Genomic DNA, 21,101 nt, shown 5'->3' on the forward strand with positions numbered 1-21,101 from the left:
AAAATCGGACAAAGAAGCTTCTTGCTATCGTCCAATCAGCTTACTATCTTCCATCAGTAAACTTTTTGAAAAGGTAATTTTTAACAGAACTATGGTCCATATGAACGAAAATGCAATGTGCGCCAATTAAAAGTTCAGATTCAGACAATGACATTCGAACACTTATATTTTTTTTTTTCGTATGCAAAATTTGATTAGTTGCAACAAATCTGAAAGATTTTCTACTGGTCTTGCCCTTCAAGACATAGGAAAATCATTCGACAATATTGGCATGAAGGCTTGTTAGAATAATCCAAAGTTATTCGAAAGATAATGCTTCATATATCATATGCTTCAAGTTAATTATCAGAACTCCAAGTCTGAAACACGTCTTGTAATAGCTGGTGTACTTCAAGGAGGCATTTTGGTAAAATATTATACAAAATTTTAACCTGAGTTACTACAGTGATGTCGAAACTCTTTGCTTGCCGATGACACTGCCTCAATTTTTGATAAACTATGAAAAAATGTGTCAAAAATATTGATTAAAAAGTTACAGATAGGTTATTGGAGCTTGCACCGGTGTTGCAAATGATGTTCCAATTTTATTTTGTATTAGTTTTCTGGTCTACTTTTTTGGAACAGGCTAACTGTTTGGTCCATTTTTTATCGGTTTTGGACCAAGATTTTAGCTGTTCCAAATCTGGTTTGACACATGTTTGTTAACCAGTTTAGATTTTTCTCCCTGAAACAGCCAAGCTGGGGGGAAGCTTCTTCGATTTCCTTCAAAAATTGCTCTGGAAATTTCTTTTAGACATTCGTTTGGGGATTTGCTGCAATAATTATGCCGGGGATTTGCTCCAGAAAAACCTTCGGGTATGTATTTCGGGTATGTTTCTCCGTGGATTTCTACTAGGAATTCCTCCGTGGATTTCCTTCAGGAATTCCTCCGGGGATTTGCTTCAGGAATTCCTCTGGTAATCTCGTACAAGAATTACTTCGGAGAATTCAGGCATTTTTCTCCTGAAATTCCTTCGAGGATTTTTTTTTTTTCAGAAAATACACCCGGGAATTTTCTCCAAGAATAGAGATTTGCAGCAGGTATTTCTCCGGTGATTTCGTCTAGGAATTCTTCCGAGGATTTCACTATGAAATTCTTCCAGACATTCCATCCAAAAACTTTTTCGGGAGAATTTATTCGGGGATTTTCACCAGGAGTGTCTCATGGAATTTGCATCACGAATTTCTCAATGGAATGTCCTCCAGGCATTTCTTAGGTGATTTTCTATTATTTTGCTGAAGCTCTGGGGATTTCGTCCATAAATTCCACAGAAGAGGATTTCCAATAGCAATTCCTCCAGGCATTACTATTAGGAATTCCTCTGAGAATTTTGTTCATAAATTCATTCGGGTTCGGGATTTTTCTTTTTTGTTTTTAGATTTTTTCAGGATATTTCCTCCAGGAATTTCTCCTGGCTTTTCCAACAGGAATTTCTCCAGAGATTGCTCCCCAAAAACTCCTCCGAGGATTTTCCGTTTAATTCCTCAGGGGATTTCCAAAAACAATTCCTCCGGGGATTTCATCAAGGAATTCCTCAGCAATTTCATTCAAATATTTTTCTCAAGATTTTCTTCGGGGGTTTCATTAAGAAATTTCTCCGATGATTTTCTCTTAAAATTTACACGGGGATATTTAGGAACCTAGGAATTTCTCTGGGGATTTGCACCAGAAATTTCTCCGTGGGGTTTACCCCAGCAATTCCCTCTAAATTCATCTTAAGATATTTTAAAAGAAATCCTCCGGCAATTTCCCCCAAGAATTCCCCGGGGATTTCCTCTTAGAATTCCAAAGGAGATTTTCTATAGAAATTCCTCCGGAGATTTCATTAAAAAAATCCACCGAGTTTTTTCTCCAGGAATTCGTTCGGGGATTTTTTCAGAGAATTCATCCGGGGATTTGCACCAGGAGTTTCTTTCAAGGATTCCTTGGGAAATTTGCTGGATTCTGAACAAGAAATTCTTCCAGGGATTTCCTCCAAGAATTTCTTTGGGGATTTCCTCCACAAATTCTTCTAACGATTTCGTTCAGAAACCCTTTCGGGGTTGTATTCCAGGGAATTTCTACCGGAATACCACTTAAGAATTCTACGAGGAATTCCTTCGTGGATATGCTTCAGGAATTCCTTCACTACCCGAGCAGAAGAAAATAACTACTGAATACCAAATTGAAGTATTCCATACCAGATAATTTCCAATACTTACAACCTGAATGAGGTATGAATGAGCCTGAATGAGGTATAATACCTCAAATAATATCTCAAACATGTTCTACTGATACCAAATTGTTAATTTGATCAGGTATTGTAATACCTAAATAATACGTGATGGATTTTCATATAAAAGTGAAATTTTTCAATACCTCCAGCAGTCCTCAATAGCTATCGAATACCAAAATGAAGTATTTTTAATTGTTTTGAACATTTATTTCAAGCACCATTATAATACCAAAATGAGGTATTGACAACTGAACAATACCTAATTATGGTACAGCAAAAAATTACAGCAAAATATGGCATGCATAAGGTATTGCGAGTTATTATTTTTTTTTCTCCTCTGGTAATAATTATAATGATTAAGATTAGCTCCAGGATTGATTCCAAAAAATCCTCCGGGAAATTTCATCAGGAATTTCTCATGGGATTTCCATTAGAAATTAATCCTAGGATTTTTTTCAGAAATTTATGCGGAGATTTCATACAGCAAATCCTACGGGATTCTTTCCAGGAATTTATCCGAGGATTTACCCCAGGAATTCTTCTTGAGATTACCACCATGAATTTCTCCAGAAATTTCTCCAGAGATCTCCCTCTGGAATTTTTCATGGAATTTCCACCAGGAATTCCTGCGAAAGCTTCTTTCAAAAATTCTCTGGGATTCCTTCCAGAAATTCCACCGGAAATTTTCTCCATGAGTTCATCCAGGGATATCCTTCAGAATTTCCTCGATTCCAAGAATTTCTCCAGATGTTTCTCCGCGGTTCTCCTACAGGGTTTTTTCATGGAACTTCCCCCAGGATTGAAAAAGGATTGAAATTTTTGCAGGGATTTCGTACAGCAATTCCTTCTGGACTTCCTCCAGAAATTCCTCCGAAGATTCCCTGCGAAGAATTCCTCAGGGTAATACTAATAGCAATTCTTACGGGAATTTCGTCCAGGAATTTCTCCGGAGATATATCCAAGAACTCCTCCGGGGATTTTCTCCATAAATTCGTCAGAGGATTTCCAACAGTAATTCTAGATTTTGTCCAGGAATTCCTCCGAGAATTCTATTTAGAAATTCCTCGCCCTGAATTTCCACCGGAGATTTTCTCCGGTGATAAGAACTCCCCAAAAGTTCCTCCGGTCATTTTCTCCAGGGAAATTCCAATAGCAATACCTCCTGGGATTTTGTTCAGGATTTTCTCTGAGGATTTCGTCCAGGAAATCCTCCGGGCATCTCATTAAGAAATTCCTTAGAGGATTTTTCAAAGCGTTTCTCCAGAGATTTCTTCCAGGAATTCCTCCGGAGATCTCCAGGAATTGATCCAGGAATTTTCTCCGTCAATTTCTCACAAGAATTCCTTCGTGAATTTACGATAGATATTCCTCCGAGGATTTAATTAAGAAATCCTTCGATAGTTTTTCCTCCGGGGATTTTCTCCAGAAATTCCTTCGAGCATTTTTTTTTTTCTGAGAATGTATCGAAAGATTTCTTCCAGGAATTTCTTCGGGGATTTCCTCTAGCGATTCCTCCGGAGATAACCCTCAAGCAATCCTCTGGGAATTTTCTCCAGGAGCTTCTCAGGAGAATTCCAATAGCAATTCTTCCAGGGATTTCGTCCAAGAATTTCTCTAGAATTTCGTACAGAAATTCTTCCGGGGATTTCGTCTAGGCATTGCCCGGGATTTTGCTCCAGAAATTAATCCGGAGATTTCCTCCAGGAATGCTTCCGGGGATTTCTCCCAGGAAATCCTCTAGAGGATTTTTCCCAGGGATTTCGTCCAGTATTTCCTCTGGGGATTTTCAATAGTAATTCTTTCGGGAATTTCGTCCAGTAATTTTTCCGTGATTTTTCCTCAAGATTTTCCTGCTGAGATTTTGTCCAGGAATCCCTCCGAGAATTATCTCCACTGATTTCTCTAGAGATTTCAAGGATTCATCTGGGAATATCTCCAAGGATTCATTCGTGGATTTTCGCAAGGGATTTCCCAAGGGAATTCCAATAGCAATTTCTCCGTGGATTTCGTCCAGGACTTTCTCTGGGGATATCATTCAGGAATTTCTCCAGGGATCTCATTAAAAAATTTCGTTGGGTATTTTCTCCCGAAATTGACTCGAGGATTTTTTCAGAGGATTTATCCAGAGATATGCTTCGGGAATTCCTCTGAGGATTAGCACAATGAATTACTCCGGAGATGTCTTCACAATTTCTTCGTAGTTCGTCCAGGATTATCTTAGCTGTTTATCTAGGAATTCTTTCAGAGTTCCTCTCTAAATTTCTCCGGATTTCCCTCAGGATTTTTTTTTCAGCATACTTGGCAAGAATTCCTTCGGAGCTCCATTTGGAATTTCTTCAAAGTTTGCACGAGAATTCTAAAGTAGTTACTACGGGAATTCCTTCGGAGCTCCACAGTAAACTCCTACGGATTTTTTTTCATAGATTCTCAAGAAATTCTTTCATTGTTCCTTCAGAAATTCCTCGAATTTCCTTCATAAATTTCTCGAAGCTCAATATTTCCTCCAGGATTTTTTTTTTGGAGTTTCAACAGAAATTCTTCAGAGTTCCTATAGTTGTTCTTTGAAAATCCTCCGAAGTTATTTCGGAAAATTATCGGAAAATACTCCAAAGTTCCCAAAAAAATCTAAAGAGTTTCTCTGTGAATTACACTAGACGTTCTCCGGTAATTCCTCCAGAGTTCTCGTGTAATTCCTCCAGGATTTTTTTAAGTTCTTCTGTGGGGATTTCATTATAAAATTTTTCGAGGCATATTCTCCAAAAAATCCATAGGGGATTTTCTAAGAACGTTTATCCGGGCATTTCCTTCAGGAATTTCTCCGGAGATTAGCACAAGGAATTTCTCCAGTTTTTTTTGCAAAAAATCCTACGGATTTTTTCTTTCCAATATAAGAAAATTTCCACTAAGAACTGCTCCGGAAATTCTTCAGGCGATTTCCAATGGAAATTCCTCTGAGGATTTTGTTCAGGAATTCGTTAATAAATTCCTTCGAGGGTTATCTCCCACAATTTCTTCGGAAGATTTTTTCAGAAGAATTATCCGGAGATTTCCTCCGGAGACTTCCTCAGGAGATCTCCTCCAGGAATTCCTTCGAGAATATCCCCTTTGTGCTCATCAGAAAATTTTTAATAGTATTTCCTCTGAGGATTTCCCATGAATTTCTTGAGGGTTTTCCCCCAAGATCTCCTTCGGGGATTTCCTCCAGGAATTCTTTCGGGAATTTATTTCTGCGATTCTTCCGCAGATTTTTGCCAAGAATTCCTCCAAGGATTTCCCCCAGAAAACCTTCGGTGATTCTATCCAAGAATTTATCTGGGGATTTTGTCCAGACATTCTTTCGGGAATTTCCTCCGGGGATTTCATTGAGAAATTCCTCCGGGATTTTCTTCAGAAATTCGTTCAGGGATGTTTTTCGAGAATTCGTCCGTAATTTTCGTCCAGGAATTTCGCTGGGGGATTTACACCAGAAATTTCTCCGAAGATTTCGTCCAAGAATTCCTCCGGAGATTTAAATGATTCCTCCAGGGAAATCCTCAAGCACTTCTCTGCACTGTGTTTTATTTTATCGATTTCATGCGCTTTTTGAATAGCGCCCAAACCGTTGATTTTAGCGATATAGTTTGTCCGGACAAATTTCTTGGTATAGTAAAGCGCATTTTTTGACGCAAAATGTTTTGTGATCAATCCACCTGGCAGTGAGATAGAAAAACTATAATTTCAAAACATTTAGATATACAATTGGTGTCTTCCGCAAAGTTGTAGAATTGGAAATTTAAAATCACTTTGTCGAATATTATTATCTCTAATACTTTTTCAGATATATACCGTTGTATGTGAATGACCCCTCATTCATAAAATCATATTTTTTATCATAGCTTCTTTCCAAGATTTTTAACATTTTTTGAGTTTTCTACAAAGTTGGTTGTTATAAAAAAAACATGTTTTTGCAGAACATATCATCACGCTATCTTTTAAAGTAACAAAGTTATTAATGAATCACTCTTTTCTCAAAGGGTAGTTTAGGCCCCTTTAGTGCAAAATAGCGCAGATAACTCTTACAAATGATGAAATTACCATATCATCTCTTATGGCAGTTGATAAAAACTTTTGTCTATAAGTGTCTTTCCATGGGTTTTCACAATCAAACAAATAAGCCTTATTAAAACGAATACGACCGATAATTCTTTTGCTTTAAGTGATAGAGAGGTACAATGTTCAGCAAAAACACACGTTTCAAGATATCTGATAACTTTGTAGAACACACGAAAAATACTTAAACTCTTGTAAAAGAGTTATGAACTTTTTAAACATAATGTACACAAATTTGTATGAAAAAACTCGTTAAAACCATTTCCCGAAGATTTATTTTAGTTTTTCTATCTCACTGCTAGGTGGATTGATCACAAAACCTTTTGCTTCAATAGATGCGCTTTAATATACCAAGAAACTTCTCCGAACAAACTATACCACTGAAATCAACGATTTGGGCGCTATTCAAAAAGCGCATGTAATCGAGATAATAAAACACAGTGCTCTGGGGATTCTTGCGAGGAATTCTAATATTATTTCCTCTGGGGATTTCATCCAGGATTTCTTCCGGAGATTTCAAGGTTTTCGGCGAAGATATTCCCTAGAACTCCTCCGGTGGTTTTCTCCAGGAATTCCTTAAGGGATTTCCAACAGTAATTCTTTCGAGGATTTCGTCCAGGAATTCCTCAGGAAGTTTCATTAAGAAATTCCTTTGGTATTTCCTCCAGGAATTCCTCTAAGAATTTCAAGAATTCCTCCAAACTCCTCTGGACATTTTATCCAAGAATTTGTAACGTTTTACGTTTTTACTTAAAAAAATATAGTGTAAACTTAGTGAACTTTTGACGTTTTTATCTTTTTAAGCAAAATCACTTGAATTTGAATTTGATTGAGCTCAGTGTTACGTAAAGTATCGATAAGGTTTGTGTCTTGACTAAATGTACTAAATTGACGTCACCCAGTATGGGATATGTGTAGTGATGTGGAAACCTTTGTAATGTTTTTATTCGTTTAGCTTGTTCGTTTACCGAAGGCGCGAACTCTCGCCATTTCAAATTTAATTTGGGCGCAAAAAGATTAAAGAATAGGCTCTTTATGTAAGTAGGTTTCTTGTATGTTGTATAACTGAGACTCGGTCATTTCGCTTCCAAATCGGCTGGTATTCAGAAGTTTCGCGAGTTTAGGTCAAAGTTTCAATTTTATAATTTCTATTAGTAGTGACCTTTGTTAAAAACGTTTTTCTGTAGAGGTAAAGAGTGATTGGAGTGATGTCTTTTAAAATGTACTAAACGGTTTTTATGTGATTTGTTTGTTCTTAAGAGATTCGTTTGTAGTTGGTGAGTCCGATATTCGCGACTTTTGATTTTATTAGTGCAAGTTTACACTCAAAAAGGTAATTTCCGTTATAATGTCAATATTTTTCATTTTAAATAATTAAGAAAATTTCGTGTTGGACTTTCCAGCGCTTAGCGCTTTTTGGGTAGGGCTGGAGTTCGTGAGTCGACCGGAGTCGACGAAGAGTATTTTGTGGAGTTTACTGAGTCCGTGCAACCGTCAAGGCCCGCCCTTAGGGGTAGCTAAACGAGGTGTGGTGTTTCGCCAGAAAGAGGAGCGAAGAACGACCGTCGATCGCCAATCAATCGACGGAGGTCCCCTTTACGTCAGTTCTAGGACCACCATATTGGAGAGCGCGGATCGAGCGTTGCGTCGCCAATTGCGCACCACGATTCCGGACCTGAACCGACGGTGAGGGTACATTTCATCGCGGGCGGTCAGAGCGCCATACGCGAGGCCGCACGAAGGTACGTTGGCCCTTGTCCGGAGGAAGACGGTCAATTCCCGGGCCGCACGACATCATTCGTAGCGAATCGCTCTCCGGAAGAAATCGGAGGCCATCCGTCCAGCCGCCACCCACTTCGCAACTTTAATTTCGGTCATATCAGCGCGGACTCACTTCGCTGCAAGCTAATCAGGCAGCGACGGCGAATTGTTCCCCTTCGCCGCCATTTCAACGGAGGTTCTCGTCGCCATCGCTACGAAAGTTTCTGCCGCCATCGCCGAGGTTCCTGGCAACAGACGACGAAGAAAAATCCTGCGCAGGTATGTGTTAGAGTTAGACATGGCCATGATCTAGTAAATTGCTATCCCGTCCAAACCCAAACTAAAGTCCAACCCGAAGTCAATAAATTAATGAATTAATTGTGATGTTTTACGAAAATCGAGTAGTTTCCGTTTTTATTTATTTCGTTTCCGTTTAGGTGCAATAGGGGAAGTCATTCCAATTGCTCTAAGTTCCGTTCCGTTAATACTTCGATTTTCATCCTCATTTTTAATTTTTTTCTGTTGAGACCAGAGGGTTGAACGAGTTTCAGTGGGTTTGTTGTCCGGAGGGGAAAAAGCTAGTCTTTCTTAGTTTTGCGCTTTGAATTTGAGTTTGAGCCAGCGACCGTTCGAGGACCCCTGAGGTTAAAGGTCAGTCGGGCAAATAAAAATCGGCCGGTGGTCTCTCGGATTCGAGAGTGGCGCTAAAGCCACCGGTTGTCACAACACCTCGAGCATTTCCGCCGAACGGTTACAAATTATTCAGGTGAATTCCAGTCGCAATACCTCCTGAGATTTCGTTCAGGACGCCGCTTGGAATAGCTTCGGAACTCGACCGAGAATGCCTCGAAATTTCTTCATTCGGGAACAAGAAGGAGCTCTACTGGAAATTCATCAGAAGTTCCTTCCAAAATTCATCCGGAGTTTCTTCCGGATTTTTTCTGAATTCCACCGTACTTCCTTCAGGAATTCTTCTGCGAGTTGCTCCAAGAATCCCGCTGGCAGTTTTCTACCGAATTCTAACCAGGAGTTCCTCAAAAGTTCTTACCGGGAGATCCATCAAGAATTCCTAAGTCCGTCTTCTAGGTTATATTCCTTCGGAAATTATTCGATAAGTTCCACCAGGAGTTCCACTACGCAGAAATGAATACGCAAAACGCCTAGAATTCCTAAGTCCGCCAGAAATTGCCAGGAACTCCTTTGTAAATTTCGCGGTATGTGTAATGCGTGGTTCTTAAATAATTTCTACAGAAATCCATCCAGCTGGAATTTCACATTTTTCAAGCATCCCCATCATGTTTGTTTTTGTGATCACATTCGAAATGGATCGGAAAAAAATACAACACCGATGCATGCTCGTGAAGTTTGGTTTATTTTACTGGTCTAAATCATTTTGACAGGTCCATTTTTAGAATACATTTAGACCAAAAAATGAACCACCGGTGAAGTTGCCCTTAGGGACAAAACGTAGAATTTAAAACGCCAAAAAAACAAAATGTCGAGAGTAGTAAATGTTTAATAAAGATTTGGATTTTTTAGATTTGTTCACACCATATTGTTGCTATGAATGACGTTTGGGTAATAATGAGTTGTTCATGTCTTCGAAAGAGAACCATTCCCCCAAGAAATATTTGTTTCCTTTGCCCCTTCAACGTTTGGTCAGCCAATCTTGATGCATTTTGTCTAGAAAAACAGTATTTTGTCACTCACTTCATCTCCTTTTTGGCATTACGTCCTCACTGGGACAACGGCTGCATCTCAGCAGTGTTCTTAAGGACTGTTCACTTTATAAAGAGGACACTTTGTTTATGCTATATCTTTTTTATTTATTGATCAAATCGTAATCAGTTTTCTGTGCATCGTTCAATTATTATTCTTCAATGCTATGAAAATATAAGATCTCAGAAAATGCTTTTGGTTGAAGAGCTAAATAGTTTTTCCAAAAATCATAAGAATAGCTGTTCGTCAAAGTTTAACATTATTTTTCGCAAAACAAAAATCCTATTTTTTATGAACAAATTGTATGCTTGTATCCTTTACTATTCTACTAAAGGTAAAGCTTCAAAAAAATCAATTAAACTAGTTTCGATTGCTGAAGAAACTATATTTGGATAAAGGAGAGCTAAATCATGAGTTTAAACCACAGTCTTAAGTATAAATTTTACTGTTTATGGTGGCTTTACTAAAAAGTCTCATACTTTTAAAATCATGTACGCATATTTATCGATCTACAGCAAATTGTAAACGGTTTTCTCCGAATATTTCAATTGATAATCTCAGAATGACCTATTATGAAAATAATATGAGGAAAATAAAATCGATTTTATTACAGCAGTGCCAATTTTGATGATTGTCAATGTACTTTGAAAGGTTTTCTAAGAATAAAGCAATTGTGTTTCTTTATATGTGACGTGGGGACTAAATAAGTAACTCTATGGAGGCGTAAGTCATTTTTCATATCAATACTATATCAGCACTTCCGTCAGGATATACTTTTAACTAAAAAAATCAGCTCAAAATTAATTCCCTTTAAATTTCAAATATATTTCTCTAAACATTCTAGGGGAAAAATTATTTTATTATATCTGTAAAATTGTTGCTCCAAAAATAACTTGATTTTTCCATCAGGCTCCAGATTGATGATGCTTTTGAAGAACAAGCCTTTTTTGAAAATAAAAAAATAAAATTGTCGAATTTTCCAGCCAATTTCTAACAATCACTGATTTTGATAATCTCCAAAAATTGACCTTTATAATCGTTGTTCCATATTCGTGTGAAATTTAATTATTTTAGAAAAGTTTTTTTATCACAACATTGTACAATACTAGTCAAACGATGTGCACAAAACCGAATTAAATGTCATTGATAAATTATAAAGATACAGCATGCACAAAGTGTCCATTTTATAAAATGAACAGTCCTTATGACCACTTCCACATAGAGTGTCCATCCCGGGACATCCCGGGACAAAAAATCCCGGGATTTGACGAATTTCGGGATTTCTCGTTTCCCGGGATTTTATTTCTGACATCCCGGGAATCCCGGGATTCCCAAAATGTACGTAGAATTTGATGAAAACTACTAAATTTCAATGAAAAACAATGATATTTGTCCTCACTATCAACCAAGCTATCAACTTTATTTGATAAAGTAGAAAAGCATAATGAAAATGAGAATAAACGATTTATTATTTTCATGAAAAGGTCAATTTACCAAGTAAGAAACACATATTTTTATTTGTCTAGTTGCAAAGTTTTAATGCTTTTCTTTTCAACATTAGTTGTTGTTATATGCTTATGCTGAGATAACAAATTTGAAAGTACACCTGAAGTGCCGCAAATTGCAAGTCAGTACCATCTGTAAAAAGTAGGTATTGAGAAAATTGACTGAGAAGTTTTCAATCATGTTTTCCATACAAATATTAAAAAAAATCAGGAGATTGGAACATGTTTCGATCTTAATGAAACTTTCATAATTTGCTCTTACTCCGTTACCTTTCTAAGAAAAATATAAAAATGACCAAATAACGATTTATTTTTGTATTACACGATGCAAAAATCTGACGTAGGACTGACATGATATCAACTCAATTTTGACCAAAATGCAGATGGGACTGACTTGCGATTCACGGCAGTTAATTTCAGTCAATAATTTTCAGTAAATAACTTTTAGCATGATCTACAATACCTTCAATGATCTTTAATCGTTTCTTTTGTTCTAACGTTCTTATGACTTTTCAAATGTTTGAGCAAATTGCTTTAAAATTATGACTTAAGTTTTTATCATACTTTCATAGAGAATTTGAAAAATCCATAGCAAACTCGTAATTAATCAAACTAAGTTCTGATTTTTATTAGGTTACTTCATCAGAATAAGAAAATCTTATCTGAAATGTGATTAACTATAATCAACATATCAATTTAAAAAGTTATCTGTTTATTTCATTGAAAAAAAAAATGCGTTTATAAATTTGTACTTCCATTTCAACCAAAAAGCTAATTTTATTGAAAATCTGTTAAATCCCGGGATTTCCCGGGACAAGCATAGATTTTTGTCCCGAATCCCGGGACGAGCAAAATGGCCGGGAAATGGACACTCTACTTCCACAGTTTCCAACTGAGAGCTTTCTTTGCCAAAGTTGTCATTATCGCTTTTGTACATCGTGTGACAGGTACGAGGACACTCTATGCCCAGGAAAGTGAATGTTTTTTTTTTTTCATTTCCATTACGAAAAGATCCTAGCCCGACCGGGAATCAAACCCAGACATCTTCAGCATGGCTTTGCTTTGTATCCGCGTACTCTAACCATTCAGCTAAGGAAGGTTCCTGTCATTGACTGTATTGTTTGAATTCTGGGTTTCAATTGTGTAGACATTTTAGTTTGTTTGTACCTAATTTTAACAAATGCGTGTGAATGAGCACTAAATCAATTTTCATGAAAATGATGGTAAATGCACAAAATACAATTCCTGATTATCTCGTCGAAGTGATACCATATTCTCAAAATTAGATGTTTGAAAGTCACATCTTTTGAATGCTCAATTCAAACTTGATTCGTTTACAAGTAATTATGTTCTCTCATGGAACTTGTGTATGCCATGTGAATATCCCTTCATGAAAGCCCAAAACCTTCAAATTACTATAACTTTTGTTTCCCTCATTTAAATATTCCAAAATTCACAGAGAAGATACTTGAACACTATATCTTTTGAATGTGGGTGCTGAATCGGTGGATATTTTAATTTCGCTCATAAAGGTTCCAGACAAACCGTGAAATGCGTGGTAGTAAGCAATTTTCTTGCTTTCTGTTGTGAAAAATGCTCGGTTTCAACGTGACATGGTAAAATTAGAGAAATGTAATGCTATCACTTACCTGCGGGAACGACCTGAAACAGACACGGTTCAAGTTGCTTTCCAATCGAATTTTTCCCCCAGCATGCCAGCGTACCGTAGTCCCGTTCACTTTTGGGGGTGTAAAGCAGTTCGTAAATGGTTTCTGAAACGAGATAATGGTCATTACAAGCGTTGGATGAATTGCTGTTGTAGATACTCTGATTTATTCGCATGACCTGATTAATTACGGAGTGATTCGAATCAAGTCAACTGGGTTAGGAGCACCGTTGGGTTTTGCCAATTTGGATACGGTGCACGTCAAAGGGTATCAAAGCTAATGTAGGATGGGTGCCTGATTGTGGATGTACCAGTAGCTGCGCTAGTGAGTGAAAACGAAAATTTGTGTTGCCAAATAACATGTGCAGTTCATTTTAGAATAGAATAGAATATTTTAGAATCGTCTCGTTCAGCGTATTTGTCAAACGTAATATATTTGGTCTATTCATATGTTTTTTTATATCATATTTATGATCAAGTATGTGCAAAAGTAAAAAAAACAGCGTTAGAAAAAAAAGAAGGGCAATTTTAAATTATCAATACTACTGCACGTATTGAATAAAACAGAACAAGGTTGACAACCATTTTCAACAGCAATTTTCTTGAATCATTATATTCTGTTTTTATGTTACATTTCGTACTACTGGTTTCGTAGCCCGGTTATTAGATATGTGTTCTGAGACCACTTCCAGAGTTAGTAACTGAGAGCTTTTTGTCAATCATTCGTTTATAGTTTTGCTTTTCTACCAATATTAGATTATTAGTAAGATAGAAGCATTTGGCAAACCCTTGCTACAAAATGCTTTACCTAAATTTTAACAGCTTAACTGGCAACAACTATATCTATCAAAGAAACGTAAAGAACAGCATTTGAATTTGAAGCAGGAAAAAACATTGGAGACATTTATATAGCTGGATCCAAAAAATATTGGAAAGATATGACAGAGTGTTAAATAAAGAAGGCGAAATTTCCCTTTGAAATATGAACAATTATATCATAAGTCATTAATCGACCGCGTAACAATAAAGAACATTCTTTGGTTTGAAGAAAGTTAAATCTCTGTTGGAAATATCAACAATTATATACGTATTACCACACCTGAATATGAACAGCAATATGCAATGCATTTTCAATGTGTAGTATAATATTTACATTTATAAGATTTAGAGATTAATGACGAAGGACTGATCCACATCTTTCACAAAGTCATGGTATCGTGACTTTTCATGGAACATTTTGATTTATTACGATGTGTATAAATTGTTCCGAAATCACTTCTCCGCGCTTTATCTTTTCCTTCTAGTGGAAAATACCAACATTTTTGCTATATAAAAACCATTTGATCTCCAATAATTCAATCCGGGAATAATGTATGCATTTTTGTTTCACACACTTACCTAAATTCTCTTCCGAACCGCCGTACACCGAGGCACTGTCACCAAACTCGTCGCTATCCCCGATTGAGGAGTGGAAATCCTGCAGCAGGTTAAATTGGCCACTAGTTACCTCAAAGCGCTCGCCACTATTTGAGAAGTTCCAATCGAATGAAACGTCCCGCGGGTTGGACACTACATGGCACGGAACCGGAACTCGTTCGTCCAGCGATGCACCAACGATCATGATACTGCTGGAGGCACAAACCGGCGCAACTGCGGAAAAACAAGAGGAAAAACAAACATACATAAGCAATATACTAAATATTCATCACACAGACCGGAACGGCAGCCACAGAACGAGTACCTTAGTCTGGCCCTGAAGAGAGCAGCACACTATGGACCAGAAATCAAAATTTCGTATCAAAAGACCAAAAAAGCCCTTATTTCAAGAAAAAAAAGTATAGAGGCAGTGAATAACCTGAACTTTTTATACACACAAACATGACGGAGCACATTAGGAACATAAGTGTGATAAAACTTTCAAAATCTGAGAGCCCGCTCTCACGCCAGCTTGTGACTTACAAACACCATTCCATTTTTTTCTTATAGAAGATAGAAAGATAGAAGAGAGATTTTTTTAACTTTATGGAGTTGAATCTTGTTCAAACAGCAAACTCTAATTTCAGACATTGGAAATTCTTCTCGATTTATATCTATTTAAAATCAATCATATACAGAGCTGGACAAAAATCACGATCTGCATGTAATAATTTCCTGCGTATTATAAAATAATGGAATTCAAAACCTAGTTCAAACCAGATGCCTCTGATGTTCCACCACATTAAATAAGGCTTTAATTCTAGCTAGGTTTTTTAACCATATTGTTCCGAAAGTGAATTTGATTGAAATGATTCAACAAATGTGAAATTGGTACCTTTTGAAATAGCATTGCATGTACAAATATGTAATTTAGAATAATTGTTCTATTTTTTGACACTGATTGCATGATTCTATAAAGATTATGTGGCTTGGTTATAGGTTATGTACAGCCAACAAAACCTGTTATAAAATTTTAAAAGGGGCAATGATAAATATAATGCAAATACATTTTGATATATCGATAAATATGTTTAACAAATAGTTATAAATACATTCCAAACAGTTATGGCCTTTTAATCACAACTGTCGGCCATTTTCAACTGTACTGAGACACATCATACTGTATGTCAAAATTCTTTGAAGTTCATGAATAATAATATTTTTGGAAATTTGCAATGTATTTTGTTATATAATAAATAAGCCAACTTCAAGTTAAAAAAAATCTCATTCAACATTTTTCCTTAAACTCATAACAGGTCGGACTCGATTATCCGGGATTCGATTATCCGGAATTTTAGACTCGATTATCTGGAATTTGTTTTTTTGATGTTCTTGTTTTCCAATTTGTATGCATAAATCTGAGATAATTTGGTATTGCAATATACAATAAGAATGGTTTTGCAGTTTTGAACGTATTTAACAAAAGGAAAAAAGGTTTATTTTGGTGTATGCTGATCAAAAAAATTATTTTCTTGTAAAGACCCCAACTGTTCCTAGAAATAGTTTCTGGCTACGCCATCGCATCATATAAATAAAACATTGAAAAAAGATAATATTTATGTTCTTTTATCGAAGATTTCAATTTTTTTCTTAGTGATTCGATTATCCGGAGGATTCGATTATCCGGAGTGGAAAAAAAATCGATACTCCGGATAATCGAGTCCGACCTGTATTGCTTACAAATATTCTCGATTCAATTCAAAAAGCACCCAAGTCGTCACAAAAGTGACTTTTAAATTTTACTTAAGTGTGTATTTCTTTCATGTTGGTTTTTGTTAGTTATTAAACTGCTTGGAATTTTGGTTTTCGGCGGCCCATAGTGCAGCATGAGAATGAGACCCGCGTACCGTACCGGAAAGGAGGAATTTTTAATTTATTCATTTTTATTCATTCGGGCAACGTTTTATGCTCTCATTGCATCCGTGTCACTGGATTGCTTTTATAAGCTGCTACACAGAAGGATTGCCAGTAGAGAGACTGTTCGCGAAATTCAGGACATATATACATATTCTGCGCTCATCGGTGTAGCCAATTGAAGGGTTCTGCCTTCGCTAAACCGCAAGTACTAGGGGCGATTTGTTCGCCTTAAGAATGGTCAAAGTACGTATGTTTCCACCAGAAGTCGTAAGTCGTAAGTCAAACTTGAACCGTTAAATGATGACACTTTGATCAGCATGATATTAATCGTCGGTCCTAAAAAAAATCACATAAAACATGTATTTTTATATATTATTAAGTGAATCGTGGTTAGGGATGGTACACAAATTATGTCACGCTAAATTTCAACTTTTTTGACCGCCTCACCCCCCCCCCCCCCTATGGCACGTTTTTTTTATGAGCCCTCTGGAAATTTTGTAAGGCTTGTCACGCTTAGCTTGACCTACTCCAGCCTTGGAGCGTGACGTAATATGTGCATGACCCCTCATTCTCTTTCCCTGTTTTTTATGTGGTTGCCATTGTATTGGATATAGGAACCTGATCATCCGGCAGATGGGTACCCACAAGAAATTGGTATCAACGCCAATCCTTACCATGTTCTTCTTTCATAAATTGTTACCATTAACCTCGAGTTGTCAAGGCTGTATCCCGTACTAATTTTTGCACTGAAAAAATCAATGAATTGTATATACTGAAAATACAAAAACATGAGTTTCTGCGCTGTAGAGCGTTGATTGCGATTGAATATCAAATACACGGGCTAGTAAAAAACGAATCGTGTTCTCAATTTCATATGCATATCTTTGAAAGCGTAATGATTGAAGTGTATTGATGAATTTGTTTAGGGTAGATGTAACAATTATAACTACAGTTCTAATTACTTAAATAACCATGAGCCTTAAGCTCCCAATCAAAATCAGAAATGCATATAGACATCGTTACAGCAGTAAAAAATGACAGATATGCCTGATAACAGAATTTCTATTACTTAGGAGCCATGTTATTGGTATTGGTGAATTGGTCTTAAGGACATATAGGAAGGAATCCATGTCATGGCAGTAGACAAGCACATTTGTGTACCGTGACACAATTTATCTAAATTTATAGCCCTTACCTGTAATTAATCGTCGTCTAACCAAACATAACAGTTTATTCACATTCCTGTTTTTACTTTTAAATTGATCACTTGCTCCCTGAATCTCCTAAACCGTGCTTGTTTCTTACACGGAGGGCAGAGATTTCTGCGAATGTTTACATTTACACCCGCGGGACAAACGACTCTTCTCATTCAATTCTTACGCTTTTCACTTCACATCGCACATTCAGCAGTGTTTACTTGTATTCTTTACACAAAAGTTATTAGGTGCTTATGAATTTTCCGCGAAAAACTGCATAAACCGTGAAGAACCGTGGTTAAACTATGCGCTCGATCCCAAAATTGGTGTTTTTTTTTTATTTTTCTAAACGATAGTCGAGAGCTCGCTGTTCGATGCACCTGTTGCTGTATTGCCGATTCTGTTTTTGCAAAAAAAGTTTCCATACATTTTTTTCCGCCAAAACCCTATTTTTGCATGAAACGTCGAGAAATAGTGTTACTTTTTTGCACGGTTTTTGAAATTTTGAACTGAAAACTTTTTTTGCACGGTACGCATCCCCCGTGCAAAAACAGAATCGGGTGTACTGTACAGTCTTGTCAGAATCGATAGATAGTGCGCATAGCATATTTCTTATGTCGTTTTCATATATCTTGAATAAACAATAAAATGACTGGCAACCAAGGCCTAATGATGTGTTTTTCACTAGCACACGTGCATGACGGCACACATATACTTTAATACTAATATTTTTGGATTCAACAGAGTTTCACCTTAATCTGTCCTATTTTTAGATTACATATTTCCTCGCTTGTCGTAGCAGATCAGGGCAATCAATCCGATTCGTCAAGACATCGAAAGCAAACATTTTTTTGAAAAATACAAGACGTGTTTGTAAAGGCCCAAGCTTGGTTAGTTCAAGAGTGTCCATTTTCCGGCCATTTTGCTCGTCCCGGGATTCGAAAAAAAAACTTAGCTTGTCCCGGGAAATCCCGGGATCCCGGGATTTCTCAAATTTTTAATATAACTAGTATTTTGGTTAAAAAGGAAGTTAAAATTCAACAATGCAATGTTTTGTGAATGAAATAAAAAGATAATGCTTTTTTGCAAGATCATATGTTGATTATAACAAAACACATTTCATAAATGACTTTCTTATTTTGATTAAGTAATTTAACAAAAATCAAAACTTAGCTCGAAAAATTACGGGTTTGCTAGGATTTTTTTCAAACTCTCTATAACACTTATGAATGGAAGTGTGGTAAAAAATTAAGTCATAATATTAAAGCAATTTGTTTCAGACATTTGAAAAGTCATCGAAACCTTAGATCAAAAAAAAAATAGAGAACATTAAAGGTATTGAAAGTTAATAACAGAAAATTATTGCCTGAAGTTTAGGTGTACTTTTAAGTTTGCTTTCTTTTGCCTTGTTCCTGAAAGCAATTTGAACGAGATTATCAAAACAGAAACATGAATGTTCCTAGTATCCAATCTACCATAACAACGCTAACGCTAACTTTCAAATTTGCTTTCTCAGTCTAGACTTATAAATAAGTCTACTGTTGAACTAACAAATAAAAATATGCGTTTCTTACTTGGTAAATAAGTCTTTTCATGAAAATAACTACTCGTTTATTCTCACTTTCCATTATGCTTTTCTATTTTATAAAATACTTGATAAATAGTTGGGAAATAGCCATTGTGTGTTATCCAAATTTGTGAGTTTTCATCAAATTCTACATATACTTCGGGATCCCGGGATTCCCGGGATGTAAGAACAAATATCCCGGGAAACGGGAAATCCCGTAATTTGTCAAATCCCGGGATGTCCCGGGATGGACACTCTAGTTAGTTCACATCGATTCTCGTAAGGTAGCAGTCTGAGTGGATCTTTTCAAAGTAGACTCCGTAACGCAAACCGCATGTAACAACGTTGCACTCATTTTATGCGAGTAATATGCGTTTCTTGATATGGTGCCCGGATTTGAACAGCATATTGGAGAAGGCTACGAACGATTGTGCAGTAAACGGTCTTCAGGGCGTGAATATCTTGAAACTCGGATGCATTATGACGAATGAAAACCAACAAAGCGAAAGCTTTCGCTATAAATAATTTAATTCGACATTTGTAAATAATGATTCAATATTGGTTATTCTATGTTTCTCATTAGTACTAAACCAGGGTGGTAGAGCTTTCTTAATGGTTTTACAACTACTACTCCATATTGGTGCAGCATACAACATGGCCGACATGAAAATTTGTTTGAAGATCAAAATATTGTTCTTAAGACAAAGTTTCGATTTTTTGTTATCAAAACGATACAGACATTTTATATATTTGTTACAATTAGGTTGAATGTCCTCTTTGTAATTTTTAAAAGTTAAATTTTTATCACCATAGATACCTTACTGGGGCCCAGATAGCCGTAGTGGTAAGCGCGCAACTATTCAGCAAGCCCAAGCTGAGGGTCGTGGGTTCGAATCCCACCGGTCAAGGATCTTTTCGGGTTGTAAATTTTCTAGACTTCCCAGGGCAAAGAGTATCTTCGTACCTGCCACACGATATACGCATGCAAAAATGGTCATTGGCACAGTAAGCTCTCAGTTAATAACTGTGGAAGTGCTCATTAGAACACTAAGCTGAGAAGCAGGCTCTGTCCCAGTGGGGACGTAACGCCAGAAAGAAGAAGAAGAACCTTACTTAATCTGACCAATTTATTGGAACCCCTGTCATCGAGACAACATGTCTTGAAGGTTTCAAATAAAGAGTTTTTAGTTTATTTGGAAATATTATAAGTTGAGTTTTGGAAGCATTAGGAGAAATCTAGGGAAACCCCCGGCGAAACAGGAACGGCCTCATCCTACAACAGGACCTGGAGGAAGGCCACTACACCATCTTGAGCCCGGATTCACCCACCCGCCTGAGCAGGTCCGGGGCCCATTCAACCATCGATGTCTTCCTGACCAACATGGCCGACAACATCTCCCAACCGGTCGTTCATCGGGACCTCAGCTCGGACGACTACCCGGTGGTGGTAGAAGTTGGTTCTCTGGTCAACCGGCATCGGGTCACCCGGCGCAACTACCACCGTGTCGACTGGGGCCAATTCCAGCGGTGTGTCGACGCCAACATCCGGTACGAGGCTCCTCTGGCGTCCGTGGAAGATATCAACCGGCAGGTGCAGAGCGTCGAAGATGCCATCTCCGTGGCCCGAGAACAGCATGTGCCAGCATCTGGTCAGGTGGGCAACATCCTTTTTATCGATCGTGTTATCAAAGATCTCATTCGTTTAAGAAACACCAAACGCATTCAGTACCAACGCTCTGGTCTGTTGTACAAGCTGCACCGATACCATATTCCCTCACCAAAATCGTCAAAAATTATCTGTTTCACAGGACTTTCAGGGTTTCTCTCAATGGAGTCAACTCAGACCCACTCAACATCCCCGCAGGTGTTCCACAGGGTAGTAGTTTAGGTCCCCTACTATACAACCTGTTCACCTCGGACATGCCTCAGCTCTCTGAAGGCGGCTCTCTATCACTGTTCGCTGACGACACCTCAGCGGGAGATTCACGAGAGCGTTAACATCTCGACTCC

General features: G+C 37.3%; 1 protein-coding gene across 1 annotated transcript in view; it reads right to left on the reverse strand.

The window, feature by feature from the left end:
- The window catches only part of LOC110681093 (serine-rich adhesin for platelets-like), a 30,284-nt gene extending 15,645 nt beyond the window's left edge, over nt 1–14,639 (reverse strand). The window contains exons 1-2 of the mRNA XM_021856862.1: nt 14,394–14,639; nt 12,979–13,101 (exon numbers count right to left, since the gene is read on the reverse strand). Of these exons, the coding sequence (XP_021712554.1) occupies nt 12,979–13,101; nt 14,394–14,616 (346 nt within the window). The 5' untranslated portion in view covers nt 14,617–14,639. The remainder of the gene's footprint in view (nt 1–12,978; nt 13,102–14,393) is intronic.
- Between the last annotated feature and the right edge of the window lie 6,462 nt (nt 14,640–21,101).

The sequence above is a fragment of the Aedes aegypti genome, unplaced genomic scaffold, assembly GCF_002204515.2.
Source record: "Aedes aegypti strain LVP_AGWG unplaced genomic scaffold, AaegL5.0 Primary Assembly AGWG_AaegL5_hic_scaff_398_PBJ_arrow, whole genome shotgun sequence".
NCBI classification, from domain to species: Eukaryota; Metazoa; Arthropoda; class Insecta; order Diptera; family Culicidae; genus Aedes; species Aedes aegypti.